The sequence below is a fragment of the Aricia agestis genome, chromosome 20 (assembly GCF_905147365.1).
Source record: "Aricia agestis chromosome 20, ilAriAges1.1, whole genome shotgun sequence".
In the NCBI taxonomy this organism is placed as follows: Eukaryota; Metazoa; Arthropoda; class Insecta; order Lepidoptera; family Lycaenidae; genus Aricia; species Aricia agestis.
The window spans coordinates 6,128,097-6,145,183 of record NC_056425.1 but is presented as its reverse complement, the minus strand read 5'-3'; the positions used below and the strand labels follow the sequence as shown (position 1 = coordinate 6,145,183).

The 17,087-nt window shown below is 35.8% G+C and overlaps 1 protein-coding gene across 1 annotated transcript in view; it reads right to left on the bottom strand.

Moving 5' to 3' along the window:
* The window catches only part of LOC121737360 (G-protein coupled receptor dmsr-1-like), a 95,015-nt gene that overhangs the window by 38,819 nt on the left and 39,109 nt on the right, over positions 1–17,087 (bottom strand). Inside the window, exon 2 of the mRNA XM_042129027.1 lies at positions 11,302–11,612. Within this exon, the coding sequence (XP_041984961.1) occupies positions 11,302–11,592 (291 nt within the window). The 5' untranslated portion in view covers positions 11,593–11,612. The remainder of the gene's footprint in view (positions 1–11,301; positions 11,613–17,087) is intronic.

Genomic DNA, 17,087 nt, shown 5'->3' with positions numbered 1-17,087 from the left:
CTAAATTTCATGAAAATCGTTGGAGCCTATATATATATATATATATATATATATATATATATATATATATATATACAAGAATTGCTCGTTTAAAGATATAAGATTATTATTCATGTACATTGTATAATAATACTAGCTGTGGCCCGCGACTTCGTCCGCGTGGACTTTAGAAGTTGTTCCCGTACATCGATTGAATTGTTTACGCGCAAATCAGCAAAGTATATTGTGTGGGAACCGCACATTTTTCCGGGACAAAAACATTCCTTGTCCCAGATTCAAGTTAGTATCTCCAATCTCCATGCCAATTTTCATCAAAATAGATTAAATAGTTTAGGCCAGGGCTTCCCTAACTGTGCGTTAGGGAACGTTTCATACATCCCGGGCAATCTATATCCCCGGTTTCAGAATCTATGCTCAGAAAAGCAAGCACATCCTTCACTTTAGCCAGCCTTGCTGGCTTATGCTTGTGTTTTGATTTGGTCATAATTTCCTAGTAACAATATAAATGTCCAAATAGTGTTTTATGATAACCTATGTTGGGTAGGCTAGTTCTAAAATTAGAAAGTATTTTTGAGGGCTGGGTTGAGGGGCGTCGTAAAGAAATGGCAAAGTCCCAAGGGCGTCACAGTTCAAATAAGTTTGGGAAGCCCTGGCTTAGGCGATAATCATAAAAGTTTATTGTGGGGAGAACCGTACATTTTCCGGGATAAAATTAGTGTTTCTTGTCCTTTCCCGAGACTCAAAGTATCTCCAAATTCCATCAAAATAGATTGAATAGTTTACGTGCAAAATATGATAAAAGTATATTGTGCAGTAGCCGTACATTTTTCCGGGATAAAATTTATTCTATGTTCTTTTTCAGGACTCAAAGTATATTTATACCAAATTTCAGCAAAATGGGTCTAGCTGTTTACGCGTGATGTCGTGACCACGCGAAATTTAACGTTCCGCGCAGCTTCGCCCGCGTACGCGTTCGCCGTTTTTTCCACACTTTCCTCTATTTCTTCGCTTCTATTAGTTTTAGCGTAGTAAAATATAACCTATACCTAGCCTTTCTCGATAAATGGGCTATCTAACACAGGTGGGGGAATTTTTCAAATTGGATCAGTAGTTCCTGAGAATAACGCTTTCAAATAAGCCCTTTCTAATAATTTCCCCCCGTTTTTTCCACACTTTCTTCTATTTCTTCGCTCCTATTAGTCTTAGCGTGATAAAATATAGCCTATAGCCTTCCTCGTAACGTAAAGTTTCAAGCACTGAGCAGGCTGATTGCTCTATATGGCTATCTACTTAGCACTTGTGAAAATTTTCATTAAAATCGGTCCATTTGTTGCGAAGCCTATTCAACGCGAGAAATAATCTCTTCGATAATATTTCAATTTCAAAATTTTATTTTTTCGTGCATTTCTCGGTCGAGCCGGCCCATTCGTGCCAAAGCATGGCTCTCCCACGTAGAAAAAAGTTTTATCCATACATACTAATATTGTAAATGCGAAAGTAGGTATGTCTGTCTTTTAACGCCCAAACCACTGAACCAATTATTATGCTGTTTGGTATGAAGATACTTGGTGTCCCGGAAAAGGGCATCGGATACGTTTTATCCGGGAAAACAGTAGTATTATGTTCTCACGCAATGAACTAATTTTGGCGCAAAGTTTTATTTAGTTACAATAGATCCTCATGCCTTCGGAAGAAAAAAGGGGTATACATTAATATTTTCGACAGTATTGTGTGAAATGAGAATTAATTCGGCCATCTCGGGCGTAAATCACTCGGCGGCCATTACGATTTTATTGAAAAATCCCGCCACGAGGCTTGTCGGTCACAATTTGCCGCACAAATCGCTTTCAATCTTCAATTTTTAAATAAAAGAGTAATCTGACGCGCCATTTATATTAAAAACGATTGTATGAAACTGAATAATTATATTCTGAAATAAAATTTTATGAAATAATTTAATCGTTAAGAGCGGGCTGTCAAATTTTGCTGTGTTTTTATTTATTTTATTTATTTAACAATTTATTGTGCACAAGAAACAATTACAATAAGACAATATACACAGTAAAACGACACAAAGGATCTGCTTATTTCTAATAGAAATCTCTTCCAGCAGCCCTACGGAGAGAGATAGGATTAAGACAGCAGATAGAACGTGCACTAAACGTTTTCTTAAGTAACGATCCCGGAAGACGATTGTCAAATGAAATTGAGATTTATTTAAGGATGTATATAAGGTCAAATCTCGTATTACATCCAATTAAATTACGAAAGTACTAAACCTGTAAAAAATTGGGCACCCAGACACTTATTACTAATTATAATGATTTTTTATAATAGATTTTTAAAGAACTATTCGATATTTAATTATTATTGAAAAAAAAATTATGTAATTTGACTACCGCAAATGGCGGCCTAGAGCTCGGCAAGACACAACTTTAAATGCACGTGGCGAAAAAAGGAACTAACGCTGCCATCATACAAAAACGACATTTTTGACAGCTATTCCTTACCAGCAGCGCCCCGTTCACGTTCGTTTAAAGCTTTGTCACACCCTTCGAAGGAAAGTTTTCATCAATTTCAATTTTAAATATTTCCTTAGAATTACCGGTGAACCCACTTTTTTTTGGGCTTAAAAATCGCAAATCGTACAAAGAAATTGATAAGCAGGTTTTTAGTCTTTGATACAAAGTTCCCAATTCTGATGAATACTAAAAAAATCTAACACTTCCGGCGAAAATTACGTATGATTAATGGAAATTTTAAAATGAATTATTTCACATAACTTGCCGGTAAGGTATTGATTTTTTGGTATCAATCGATGCAGGAGGTTTACTTCTACTATATATTTCGAATTTAGGTTAGAATCTTTGAATTTATAAATGTTATATACATCCTTAATCTTTGTAGATTTATCTGATACTTGGCTAACGGAAAACACGATTCACTTATTTTGACTCGATAGTTATATTTTTCAAAATTATGAATCTTTCTGGGCTTTTCAACAAATATCTGTTACACTTATTGAGTTACTGTCATTAAATAACTTGCACTACAATCACACACTTTATAAAATAATAGCTGAAGGAAATTTTAGTATTGTATTTCATTTTTAAGTAATCATCAAAAACATTTTTAGGACTTACGACCTTTACTTTCGTGCTATAATGCGGGAACCGTTGTTACGCGATATTGTTCGCTATTATCTGCAGCGTAAAGCACATTGCCCCGGAGTACGATTCATGGAATTATTGTATAACGATTGGAGTATGATAGCGTTGTGTTTAGGCGGGGCTAGCCTTTTGACAGTAGGCTCTTAAGGCCCAGTAGTCCCTAAAATAAGCAGGTCGATGTCTGTCAGTACGAATATCGACGTTAAGGACATTAAAATAACATTCATATTAGCGCGCCTTGTATAGTGGCTGTTACGCGCTCGCCGCGTGCCTTGATAATAATAAATAGGAGTAAAAACCTTTTGTTTTTAGTATTACACAAATCAAATATATCAAATCGTTTACGTTAGGTTACGACACATAATATACTGCATTTTTTGTTTTTTCTAGAAAGTGTGTAATTTAGCCATAAAATGATTTAATTATGAAAAACAGAGTTATAACAGTCATCTTTGAGATTTTTTTCTATCGAGCAGTTTTTCAAATTGTGTACTGATATACCTTTGCGTATAGGAAATTTTCTCAATTTCAAAACGGTACTTATTTTATACTTAAATAATGACATTTCCTTTACAAAAAACGTGTTTTAAAAAAAACCCATTTTACGTAGTTGCAACAACCACAGTGCCTTAAGTTGTTACAGAGTAGCGTGTTTCTTAAAAAATTGGAACAATAATATCTGGGGGCACGGCAGTGCCCCCGCCAAGTAGAGCAAAAAATTTATTTTGTCCCAACTAATATTACAAATGCGAGATTTATCTAATAATAATATTAATAATAATAATAATAATTAGAGATTTATCTATCTGTTATCTGTTACAATCCTCGGGGCCTGTTTCACCACTTCTTGATAAAGTGCCAGATAGGCTATCCACTACTTTTTGACAGATTCTTCATACTTTATCTGTCAAGTTAAAGTTAAGTTAGTTGAGCAAAAAATTTATTTTGTCCCAACTTATATTACAAATGCGAGATTTATCTAATAATAATATTAATAATAATAATAATAATTAGAGATTTATCTATCTGTTATCCTTGGGGCCTGTTTCACCACTTCTTGATAAAGTGCCAGATAGGCTATCCACTACTTTTTGACAGATTCTTCATACTTTATCTGTCAAGTTAAGTGGTGGATATCCGGCACTTATCAGGAAGTGGTGAAACAGACACTTAAACGGGGGAATTGTAATTAAGTTGAAGTTTTTCATATTGCCTTTTTTTTTAATTCATATATCATTTATACGTGAGAGAGCCATGATTCGGCATGGGCTGGCTCGACCGGAGAAATACCACGTTCTCACAGAAAACCAGCGGGAAACAACGCTTGCGCTGTGTTTCGCCGAGTGAGTGAGTTTACCGGAGGCCCAATTCCCTTTCCTATCCTCCCTTATTCCCTTCCCTTCCCTACCCTCCCCTATTACCCTATTCCCTCTTAAAAGTCCGGCAACGCACCTGCAGCTCTTCTGATGCTGCGAGTGTCCATGGGCGACGGAAGTTGCTTTCCATCAGGTGACCCGTTTGCTCGTTTGCCCCCTTCTTTCATAAAAAAAATCTCCATTTTGAAAGACGGGAAAAGACATACGTAATACAAAAGTACCTACATACATGTCGCAGCCGACTGGCTGAAATAGCCGTGCAATCAAACAGCTAGCCCTTTGACTGAACAACGCCATTCAATCACACGTCTAGCTTTTATATTGAATATTTTAGTCGCTCAAAACGTTCAACACTACAGCTGATTCAAAAGCCGCCGTCTAATTGAAGTAGTTCAGCGCGCACCGCTGCGGCGCTAGGTGCGTTTTATTTACAATATGGCGTCAACTAGCAGGTGTTTGTTAGTGTTTGTGGTTGTTTTTCGGAAATAAAGTAGTTAATAAAAGTTACAAGTGTTATTAAAGAGACAAAAATTGTGGATACGACTGAATCAAAATTTCAACAAATATTCGAGGAGAAATTACGGGATTATAAAATGACGCAGCCCCCGAAAGGGTGGTTCGGGGGGCATCTACGCTAGTCTAGTCGCTGTTAAATAGTTAATGTTTTTGGTCCGGTCCAATGCGACGTAAAAAAATCTTAACCTATGTCCCACCACTTGGTCTACACTATATCTGTGACAAATAATATAAAAATTGCTCCAGTAGTTCGTGACATATTATGCCCTTTCAGATAATTTTCTCCATTTTTTCCACATTTTCCTCTGTTTCTTAGCTCGTATTGGTCGTAGCATGATGTTATACAGCCTAAACACTTCCTTGATAAATAAGAATATGCAACACAAAAATAATTTTTAATTGGAACCAGTAGTTTAACGGATTCTTCAGCTTTCTAATATAAGTATAGATATGATTTTTCCAAACTTTAAACCCACTGTTTAAAATATATAAGGAATTATATATATAATATAAAGGTCGTACGTAAAAAAGTCTTTCAATATTTTTTATAGGGAATTCTATTATCTACAATTATTTTTTCCTACCTTTTATCATAAAAATATCATGATAAAATTTTACGTTAAAAAAAAAAAATAATAGAAAAAGCTCATTTTCGTACATTTGACCTTTAGTAAAATCTTTAGCATCAGGAGGATCGCCGGGGACTTTTGAGGTTTTATATTTATAACGAGCTTTTGCCCGCGGCTTCGCTCGCGTTAAGAAGTATTATTATATACAAACCTTTCATCCCCTATTTTAACCCCTTGGAGGTGGAATTGATCAAAATCCTTTCTTAGCGTCATATCATCTACCTGCATGTCAAATTTTATGCCCGATCGGTCCAGTGGTTTGGGCTGTGCGTTGATAGATCACCATGTCAGTCAGTCACCTTTGAGTTTTATATATATAGATTATAGATGGTGTGTTTAACGTCTCTACAAATTTTCAGTTCTATGCAAATTATTCCTAGGTCGAGAGCTTAATTTTCCTCTGTTGTTTAACTTCAAACGAATTTCCATCAGTATCAATATTTTCATTGGAATATAAATTCTATTGATCTTCCCACCAAACGATCGCCGCGATTCGTGGTGTTATTATTTTTCAAGACTACATTATTTTATTACACAATTTGATTTTAACAGTGCGCTGGTAGAAAGCTTTACAAACGTTTGGCGTAGCAAGATAAACAAAACAGTATCAAAGAACAATGAAAATTCGGCAGCTATATAAATACAAACAATATGGGTATGAGTTAATTATTCTATTATATACTAGAAACTGTAACTAAACTACAATCCATACTTTAACGTTGTTCGTGGCGGCCGAAAAGGAAGATCTTCCGACCGAGAGAGATAGCATGCTCGGTCAGGCCGAAGCCCACTGACGTCATTTCAGACGTTGTATATATCTTGCCGTTCTCCGAAACTTCGATAGCGCGATGCAGGAATGTTAGGCGAATTGTGGGTACCGCCACATCATAATATTATTAACGGGAATCATAATATTATTAACGGGAAAGTGTGTCTGTCTGTCTGTCTATATTATCTCTATTTGTCTATCTGTCTGTTACCTCTTCACGCCGAAATCACTGAACCAATTGTTCTGAAACGTTGAGTCCTGGGAAAGGACATAGAATATTTAAATCCCGGAATAATACCATCGAGGAAATTGATTCCTAGGCAGTTGACAGACCAACGTCATTTGGTCGGATCATGTCAATTCAATGTTATTTGTGATCTGTCGGCTGGGTTTGACGTAATGCGACCAAACTACGTAGGTCCCCCTGCCTAGGAATCAACTTCTCTGATGGTGTTGTGAAAGTAACAGCGCTGACAGAATTACGTTTTTAGGGTTCCGTAGCCAAAAGGCAAAAAACGGAACCTTAATAGATTCGTCATGTCTGTCCGTCTGTCCGTCCGTATGTCACAGCCACTTTTCTCCGAAACCATAAGACCTATACTATTGAAACTTGGTAAGTAGATGTAGTCTGTAAACCGCATTAAGATTTTGATACAAAAATGGAAAAAATATTTAAAAATTTAGGGGTCCCCATAGGTACAACTGAAACAAAAAAAATGTTTTCATCTAAGCTATGCGTGTGGAGTATCTATGGATAGGTCTTAAAAAATCTAACCTGAATAGTTTGCGAGAGAGACTCTTCCAAAGTGGTAAAATGTGTGTCCCCCCCTCTAATTTCTAAAGTAGGGGCACAATAAGTCTTCGAACGAGATCTAGCCAGTAGTTTTTTTTTATACGTCATAAATGGTAAACCTTACTTTAACTTTCACTAGCTGTTTGACCGAGCTTTGCTCGGTATTCGATAAAACACGAATAAAATGACATTTTCTAAAAATGATTCCTAGCTAGATCGATTTATCGCCCCCGAAACCCCCATGAATATATATATATATATATATATATATATATATATATATATATATATATATATATATATATATATATATATATATATATATATATATATATATATATATATATATATATATATATATATATATATATATATATATATATATATATATATATATATACAAGAATTGCTCGTTTAAAGATATAAGATATGTATGTTAAACTTTCATATCGTGTTTACCAATTTGTTCTGCTTCGAAAGGAATTTAAAGTTGTTACCGAATAGAATAACACTACAGCTGGTAGCTTCTCTAAGCGATTTTCGATAGTCGATACAATATATCGAATGTAGCTCTACATAATAAAAATGACTAAAAAACACAACGGCGGACGGTAAATCGGCCTCCATATAAATTATGCCCCTTTGTCTATTTAATCTTTAAATCTACGCAACGGATTTTGATAATTCTTTCAGTGTTAGATAGCCCATTTATCGAGGAAGGCTATAGGCTATATTATATTACGTTAAGACTAATAGGAGCGAAGAAATAGAGGAAAATGTGGAAAAAACGGGGAAAATTATTTGAAAGGGCTAACTTGAACGCGCTAATCTCTGGAACTACTGGTCCGATTTGAAAAATTATTTCAGTGTTAGATTGCCCATTTATTGAGGAAAGCTATACGCTATATTTTTATCTGCACGCTATATTTTTATTATTAGAATAATAGGAGAATATGGAAAAAACGGGGGAAATTCTTTAAAAGGGCTTATCTCGCGAACTACTGGAGCAATTTTTATGTTATTTGGCATAGATAAGAAGTAGACCACGTGAAGAATATCGATTTATAATCATTTTTTCAGTGGCTATATATTTTATACCCGTGCGACGCCGGGGCGGGTCGCTAGTCTAGTAAATAATAAAAAATATATGAGATAATAATATAATATTTTCATTGCAACTTGCAACACATATGAGCAATGTGGCTTTTCTTAGCCGATTGAACATTGCTATTTTTACTGCAGTAGCTCGAGCATGTTTGCTAAGCACACTCCAGTGCTTTGGCACGACTACGAGCTAGTAAGAAAGCGTCTCGGATAATCTTATGTGACAAATGGAAAGTTTGTTATTCACGCTCAAACGGCGCGGATTTAGTTGGATTTAGATTTGTATAGCTAAGTTTATTGCCTAACCAGCAAAGGATGTGAAAATCTTTGAAGTTCTCTAAAACTAGTTTATAACGCAGGAACCGAACATTTTTCCGGGACAAAAAGTATCCTATGTCCTATCCCGGGACTCAAAGTATCTCCATGCCAAAGGGGTATGAAGATTTTTATATGGAGGCCGATTTACCGTCCGCCGTTGTGTTTTTCCGCGTTCATAAATATTTTTTTCAAAAATGGATAGTTAACATCAATATAAACAAAAATAATCTTGGACAAAACCGCGTAAAGTGTCACACAAAAAAGTGTTCGTGAACGCGAAAAAACACAATAGCGGACAGTAGGTCGGCCAAAACCCTCATACCCATTTCAGCAAAATTGGTTTAGCGGTTTGGGCGTAAAGAGGTAACAGACAGACAGACACACTTTCACTTTTATAATATTACTAGCTGACCCAGCAAACGTTGTTTTGCCATATAAACCGGGGATGAACAATGATTAAATTACTAAAATGGCTTTAAAAAAATAGAGGTTGATGATAAAAAAGTAAAAATTTAGGGTTGTATGTACTTTTTAATGCCACATTATAAAAATATAAAAACAAAAAATTTCGTTCAAAAATTAAAAAAAAATATTTAAAGGTGAACAACCATTATTACTTAGGGGTATGAAAAATAGATGTTGGCCGATTCTCAGACCTACTCAATATGCTCACAAAATTTAATGAGAATCGGTCAAGCCGTTTCGGAGGAGTACGGGAACGAACATTGTGACACGAGAATCTTCTATAATATAAAAATGAGTCGCTGAATGTGTTGCTAAGCGCAAAACTCGAGAACGGTTGGACCGATTTCGCTAATTTTTTTTAAAAATATTCCTTGAAGTACGAGGATGGTCTTACGGAGAGAAAAATTCTAAAAAAAAATTGAAAATTTCCTGAAAAAGTCTAAAAACAATACTTTTCTATACTCCCATACAAAAGATTTGTGATAATACTTAAAAGTCAAATATATAAAAATGGATTTTCAATTATGTTAGTAACGCTAAAACTCGAAAACGGCTGAACGGGTTGGGCGATTTTAGTCTTAGTTTTATATATAAGATAGTAAGTATAGTATATAGTATTTAGTAGTAATATTAGCAATTATTATTAGTATGGATACAGAATAAATGGAATCACTTTTATAATGAGAGAATAAATAATACCTCTGTTTCTCATGATGATCAGGACGATCCGATTTTCTAGTCTAAAATCGGATGTCGTATCGCATAATATAAAACACCGTTACTAGTTAATATTGTAATTTATAACTAATAAATACTAAAATTGGAAATGTGAGCACAGATATAATCTAGATAAAGGCAATTTGTGAAGCTATTAATTCCAACAACATAATATTATGTTTATAGCAATGATATTCTATGTTACTAACGTAACTGGATTGGAAGTTTACGGTAGCAACGCGTTGCCACTTCGAAGATGCCTGCAGGCATATCTCACATACATAATGACATAACGAATATATGACTTGACATTGTCTTTTGAACAAAAAAGTGGTTACGCATTTCTGAGAATCTTTTGTAAGACATTGCTACTCTAGTATTTTAGAAACTCATTGGTTTATAGCGTACAAACGAGCATTTGATCTGTAGTGACATGGTGACATAATGTTATGAAATGTGCTTGACATGGGTAATATACCCATGTTTTATCATATCATAGAGATTTAGTACACTAAATAACGCCCGCAACTCCGTTGCGCCATTGTTTATGGCGTGGATACCGTACATTTTTACGGAAAAAGAAGCCTATATCTTTTTCCGGGACTCAAAGTATCTCCCTACAAACAACAAAATTCTGCATAATCGGTTCAGCGGTTTGATTGTGAAGATGTAACAGACAGACGGACGGACACACTTTACATTTATAATATCAAGTATTGAAGTATATGGATTGTAAAATGATTCCAGTTCAGGGTTTTTTTCTGTCAAGCCTATCATCGCACGCGATCGCGTCCGCAAGTTTTTTTTTTATTATGGCACTTCGGCTATAAAACCATGGCCAGTGTCGAGTAAATGGCGGGAACAATGTTCTAGTATAGTACAATTTTTAGCATCGTTTTCATAATATATCGTCAGGTCCAATCTAAAGTCTAAGTAAAAGTCAATACAGTCAAGGAGTCAAGTCGGTCGATTCGGTAAAGTGGTAGACGCTTTACTGAAACTTTCGATGGAGTTTTGGAGGGAACACAAAATAGCACGTTTCTGGATATTACATCACTTTCCTACACTTGTACATGAAAACGAACATCAAATTGTTAATATCCTCCTAATATTACACATTAAGAACCCAGTTAACTCAATTTTAGGAAAATAATACCAAAACAATAAATCCGAAACACCCTTAAGAGTCTCTACAACATGCCAAACAAAGTTGAATAATACTTGCTTGCCAAGTTTTAAGACGTCTGTTAGTGTTAACAGCTTGTTAAAATATCATATGAAGACATTTTAACAAGCTGTTAAAATGTCTTCACATGTTGTTTATATAAATGAAAGAGAAGTCTTTCATTTATATAAACAACGAGAGAAGTGTTGTACTAATTCGAGCATTAACTAGTCGTTGGCGAAATTAATCCTAAGACTAAGATAATTAAGCAATACTCACTATAAGACTAATATATCCGTGTATCCTGTTGTACGCCTCCACCACATCTCGGAAGTCACCCTCGCAGTATCCACACGTCTCCGGCTTCAGCCCAAGGTTCAGCTTGTTCTGGACATCACTGAATACCTTCACCAGGACTGATCCAAAATCCTCATTCTTCTCCTTCGAAGCCTGCTCCTTCATCACCGACAGGATCTTCGTCTCATTGATGGTTCTGCTGTCGCTGGAGTTACCAGATGCCGCTAGGATCTCCTGGAAAATGTCCATCAAAGTTTGCGACTTGTTCGACATCTTGGCTTTTCCGGATGATCCTGCAAAAGAAACATAATGCATTAGAATTAAAGTTTTTTGCTACATTTTCAGTTTGAAACCAGAAATATAATGCATCAGAAAAAGTTTTTTGCTACATCTCCAGTTTGAAAGCAGCGGAGTATGAAATCGTCCGATGGGACAAACGGGAGCCAAGAGCCAAGTTTAATGCGGAGTTATAAAAAACCAGCAGTTAATAACAGTAAAGTTTGTCGACAAACAAAAATTTTAAATGCCAAGTCGAAATTGATCATAATTCATAAGTTAAAACTTTATAGCGTGACCTATTTTATAATTAATATAACATAGTTTACGTTCCCTGAGATTAATACGGGTGTCTTGACATCCTTAATAATGTTATAAATGCAAAAGTTTGTCTGTCAGTCTGTCTGTTACCTCTTTACGCCCAAACCACTGAACCGATTTTGTTGATTGACCATTTAGAACAAGACTGCATTCATAATTCAACATTTTTTGTGTGTTAATACACAAATGCACAGCGACCATAAATGGACTGACAAACCATGTCCATTCCTTTTAGTTCCATCGTACGTTTTCAGTGTTTCAGCACCGGTTACAGGCGGTTTTGCTGACCTTTTTAGGCCATGAAACCAAGGGCTTGCGTGGTCTACATTCCGACCGAGACCTTGTTTCTGGTTGTTGCTCGAGTTGTTTTTATTTTGTTAAGGAAAACGAGCAAATGGGTCACCTGATGGAAGCAACTACCGTCGCCCATGGACACTCGCAATACGAGTAAAAGAAGAGCTGCAGGTTGCCGGCCTTTTAAGAAGGTTAATAGCTCTAGTTTACGAGTAGGATCCTTTGACAAATTTCAGTTATTTTGACTGCGAAGAAGCGCTATATTATTGGAAATAACACATTTAAACCAAGTGATGGTTTATATATTATGTGCAATTGTACATAATGTAATCTTGAATAAAAAAATACATGTTCATATCTAAGTTTAAACTTCTAATGAAATAACTAGTTAAATACAGAGTATTTAACTAGTCATTTCATTAGATGTTTTGAAATAAATTTCTTTGTAAAATATAAACTTGACTCATCTTGGCGGGGGCACTGCCGTGCCCCCAGATTCAATGGCGTAAAACAAACAAGTTCGGAACCACAATAGACATAATCGGAACGACCTCCTTTACCCGAAAAATATTTAAAATATTAATTATATATTTTGTCAACATAAAAGCTGCCGAATTTTCCAAAAAGTATTTTATTAATGTAATGAAGTCGTATCGTATCGTGTTAATTTCTCACAGGCAAAGCCTCTTAAGAGTACTTAAAATTATTTTTGGAGTACAATAGAAAATAATAAGTAACATTCAAAGAAATATATTATTTTGTGAAACATTTTTGCTTTGAAGTTTCATTATTGGAGAAATCATAGATGAAATCTTTTTAGGGCTGTTGCCTGTTTCTTTTTGACGTGTATTTCGCACATCACTTTTGTTGGAGACAAAAATTGTGGAAATATGTATCGCGTATAAAAATGGTAGCTCCATTTTATGCTTTGTAGCTACGAATAATAAAAACTAAGGAAAAGTAACTCCGTCAAAAAACATGCTCTACAATACTTGTCAAAAAAGTGTACCTTAGGTACACATTTCAATACATTTGCAATATTTAGGTGACCTTGAGCGGTACTAGGCTGACGTTACATGACAGATCAAAAGGAACCAAATTTAAAACGGTAATAGTATGGGAGTTACGATTCCTTAGTTTTTATTATTCGTAGCTTTGTAGTAATTTAACTTCTTTTCAGCTAATCATACGATATTTTGATACTTTGATTTTTATCTTGTGACTCCTTTTGCTTGTATTTATAGTAATATTATAATTTATAATGAGTAAAGTATGTTTATATGTCTCTCTATTTGTCTGTTTGTAATATCTTCAAGTTAACAGCTGAAGCGATTCAGATGCAATTTGGTGTGAAGTTGAGAAGCTACCAAATATGGGGCGAATTTTGTAACGATATTCGTTGGGTACAAATTCGTTTATCGCGTGGAAACCATTAATTTTTCGGGATTAAAAAACTATTCTATAAACCGGACAAGCGTCAGATAGGAAGAAATGTTTCCCATTCCTTACAACGTGGGAAGAGGTGATAACCCTATCTTGTGAAGTTGGCCTCTCGCCAGGGACATTACATAACGTACGTGCTCAGTTGCTCACCACTTACCAGTCTTACCACAGGAGGTTTCGTAGCGTTTTCTAATCTAACTTCAAATGGGCATTAGATGTTGAAATTAGTTTCTATAGTATATTATAATATTATACGAGATGCCGCCCGCAACTCCGTTGTGCCAAAATTAACGTGGAAGAGCCATGCTTCGGCACGCATGGGCTGGCTCGATCGGAGAAATACCACGGGCTCACAGAAAACCGGCGTGAAACAGCGCTTGCGCTGTATTTCGCCGAGTGAGTGAGTTTACCGGAGGCTCAATCCCCTACCCTTTTCCCTTCCCTACCCTCCCATATTTCCTTCCCTACCCTCCCCTATTCCCTTCCCTACCCTCCCCCATTACCCTATTCCCTCTTAAAAGGCCGGCAACGCACCTGCAGCTCTTCTGATACTGCGAGTGTCCATGGGTGACGGAAGTTGCTTTCCATCAGGTGACCCGTTTGCTCGTTTGCCTTCTTATTTCATTAAAAAAAAATTGCGCGCAAATTTTTCAGGTAAGTAGGTATAAAAAGTATCCTATGTCGTTTTCCGGGAATCAAAGTATGTCCTTACGAAATTTCAGCAAAATCGGTTTAGCACTTTGAACGTGAAGAGGTAACAAGCAGACAGACAGACCGACAGACACACGTTCGCATTTATAATATAGGTATGTACTATTAATTGATGCATAGGAAACATACTTTACTAAAAATAAACCGGCCAAGTGCGTGTCGGGCCACGCTCAATTTTTTTAATCATACAATACCATTTTGTCGGCATCATTAATATTATGTGCATAGGTGCTATAGTCTCTGAGCAAAACCGCGGGCAGACAGACGGACGGACGGACGGACAGACGGACAGTCTGACAGTCTGACAGACTGACAGACGGACGGACAGACCGAAACTATAAGGGTTCCTTGTTGACTACGGAACCCTAAAAATGAAGCAGTATTAATGTTGCACTTAAATAGCAGAATTCGAGTACTGGCTCTTTAGATTTAATCGCTATTGTTTCGGACTGTATTGTGATAGCACTCCTAGCTAAAATTACACTGGCTACAAATTGTATGAAATTGCATCGCTCACGAAACTCTCATCTTATTTTAACTACAATTTAAACCACAAAACAAGATGCAAAACTTTATATTAAGTGTTGAAAATTAAATTTTGTGACTGACCTTGCGGTTTGGAATATAGTAACTCCGCTCGCCAGACGAATCTGTACTATGTACTGTATCTGTACTAGTACTATGTAAGCATTATAGCCCGAAGGCTATAATGCTTACAATATAGTACTAGTTGTACAAATGAACTGGATGTAACAATATCTATACTAATATTATAATTGGGAAGAGTGTTTGTTTGTTTGAACGCGCTAATCTCAGGAACTGCTTGTCCGATTTGAAAAATTCTTTCAGTGTTAGATAGCCCATTTATCGAGGAAGGCTATAGGCTATATTTTTTCACGCTAATACTAATAGGAGCGAAGAAATACAGGAAAGTGTGGAAAAAACGGGAGTAATTATTTCAAATAGCTTATTTGAACGCGCTAATCTCAGGAACTACTGGTTAGATTTGAAAAATTCTTTCAGTGTTAGATAGCTCGTTTATCGAGAAAGGCTATAGGCTATATTTTATCACGCTAAGACTAACAGGAGCGAAGAAATAGAGGAAAATGTGGAAAAAAAACGGGGAAAATTATTTGAAAGGGCTTATTTCACGAAATACTGGAGCAATTTTTTTGTTATTTGGCACAGATAAGAAGTTAGAAGTAGACCACGTGAAGGATCAAAGGCTATTTTTTGTGGACTAATTTGTCTGTGAAACATCTAATTTACAGGGGCGAAGCTGCGCGGAACGCGTAAACCCAGTTTGCTGAAATTTGGTATAAAGATACTTTGAGTCCCGAAAAAGAACATAGGATACATTTTGTCCCGGAAAAATGTAGGGTTACTGCACAATATACTTTTATGATTTGCGCGTAAACTATTCAATCTATTTTGAGGGAATTTGGTATGGAGATACTTTGAGTCTCGGGAAAGGACAAGGAATACTAATTTTGTCCCGGAAAATGTACGGTTCCCGCAATAAACTTTTATGATTCTCGCCTAAACTATTTAATCTATTTTGATGAAATTTTACAGGAATGTTATTTGTCCCGGAAAAATGTGCGGTACACAATAATATACTTTTCTGATTTACACGTAAACGAGTCAATCGATGTACGGGAACAACTACAAAGTAAAGTCCACGCGGACGAAGTCGCGGGCAACAGCTAGTGATAAAATAAATAACAAGCGCTGTTGGCAAAAATAACAGTTTTCTACTTTAAAACAAAGCAGAAATACAGGAATTTTATCACAATATATATCACTAGATGTTCCGCGCGGCTTCGCCCGCGTAGTGTAGGAATGTCACGGAAACCGTACATTTTTCCGCAAAAAAAGAAACCTATGTCCTTTCACGTGGTCTATTCTTCATATGTGCCAAATAACATAAAAATTGCTCCAGTACGTTCAAATAAGCCCTTTCAAATAATTTCCCCCGTTTTTTCCACATTTTCCTCTATTTCTTCGTTCCTATTAGTCTTAGCGTGATAAAATATAGCCTCTAGCCTTTCTCGATAAGTAGACTATCTAACACTGAAAGAATGTTTTAAATCGGACTAGTAGTTCCTGAGATTAGCGCGTTCAAATAAGCCATTTCAAATAATTTCTCCCATTTTTTCCACACTTTCCTCTATTTCTTCGCTCCTACTAGTATTTGCGTGATAAAATATAGCCTTCCTCGATAAATGGGCTATCTAACACCGAAATAATTTTTCAAATCGTACCAGTAGTTTCTGAGATTAGCGCGTTCAAACAAACAAACAAACAAGTTATACAGTAGATGGTTAGCTGTATAGTTGAGTAGCACAATATATTGTCTATTATCTGTAATTGTTCACATGTTGTCTGATATTTGAAATATTCGGTATTCTTTTGATGTTATTAATTTTTAAGGGGTACTAATGCATATTGCATACCTACTTAAACTAGGTTTTTCTCGCGTCAGTCATATCTTATTCTCTACTTAATCTCTTTAGGGAAAATGTTCAATGGAAATATGTAAAAAATACTTTTTTGATCCTACATCAAAATAGGAGCAAGTGTTTAAAGTTTTAAATTCTGTGCATTGACATATCGGACAATCACAATCGGAAAAAACTTCGCATTTCACAGATATACAGGCTGTAACAAAACTAAGTGAAAATTTTAGGATGTGTATGTGTCCCTCGTATACAGTTCACTGT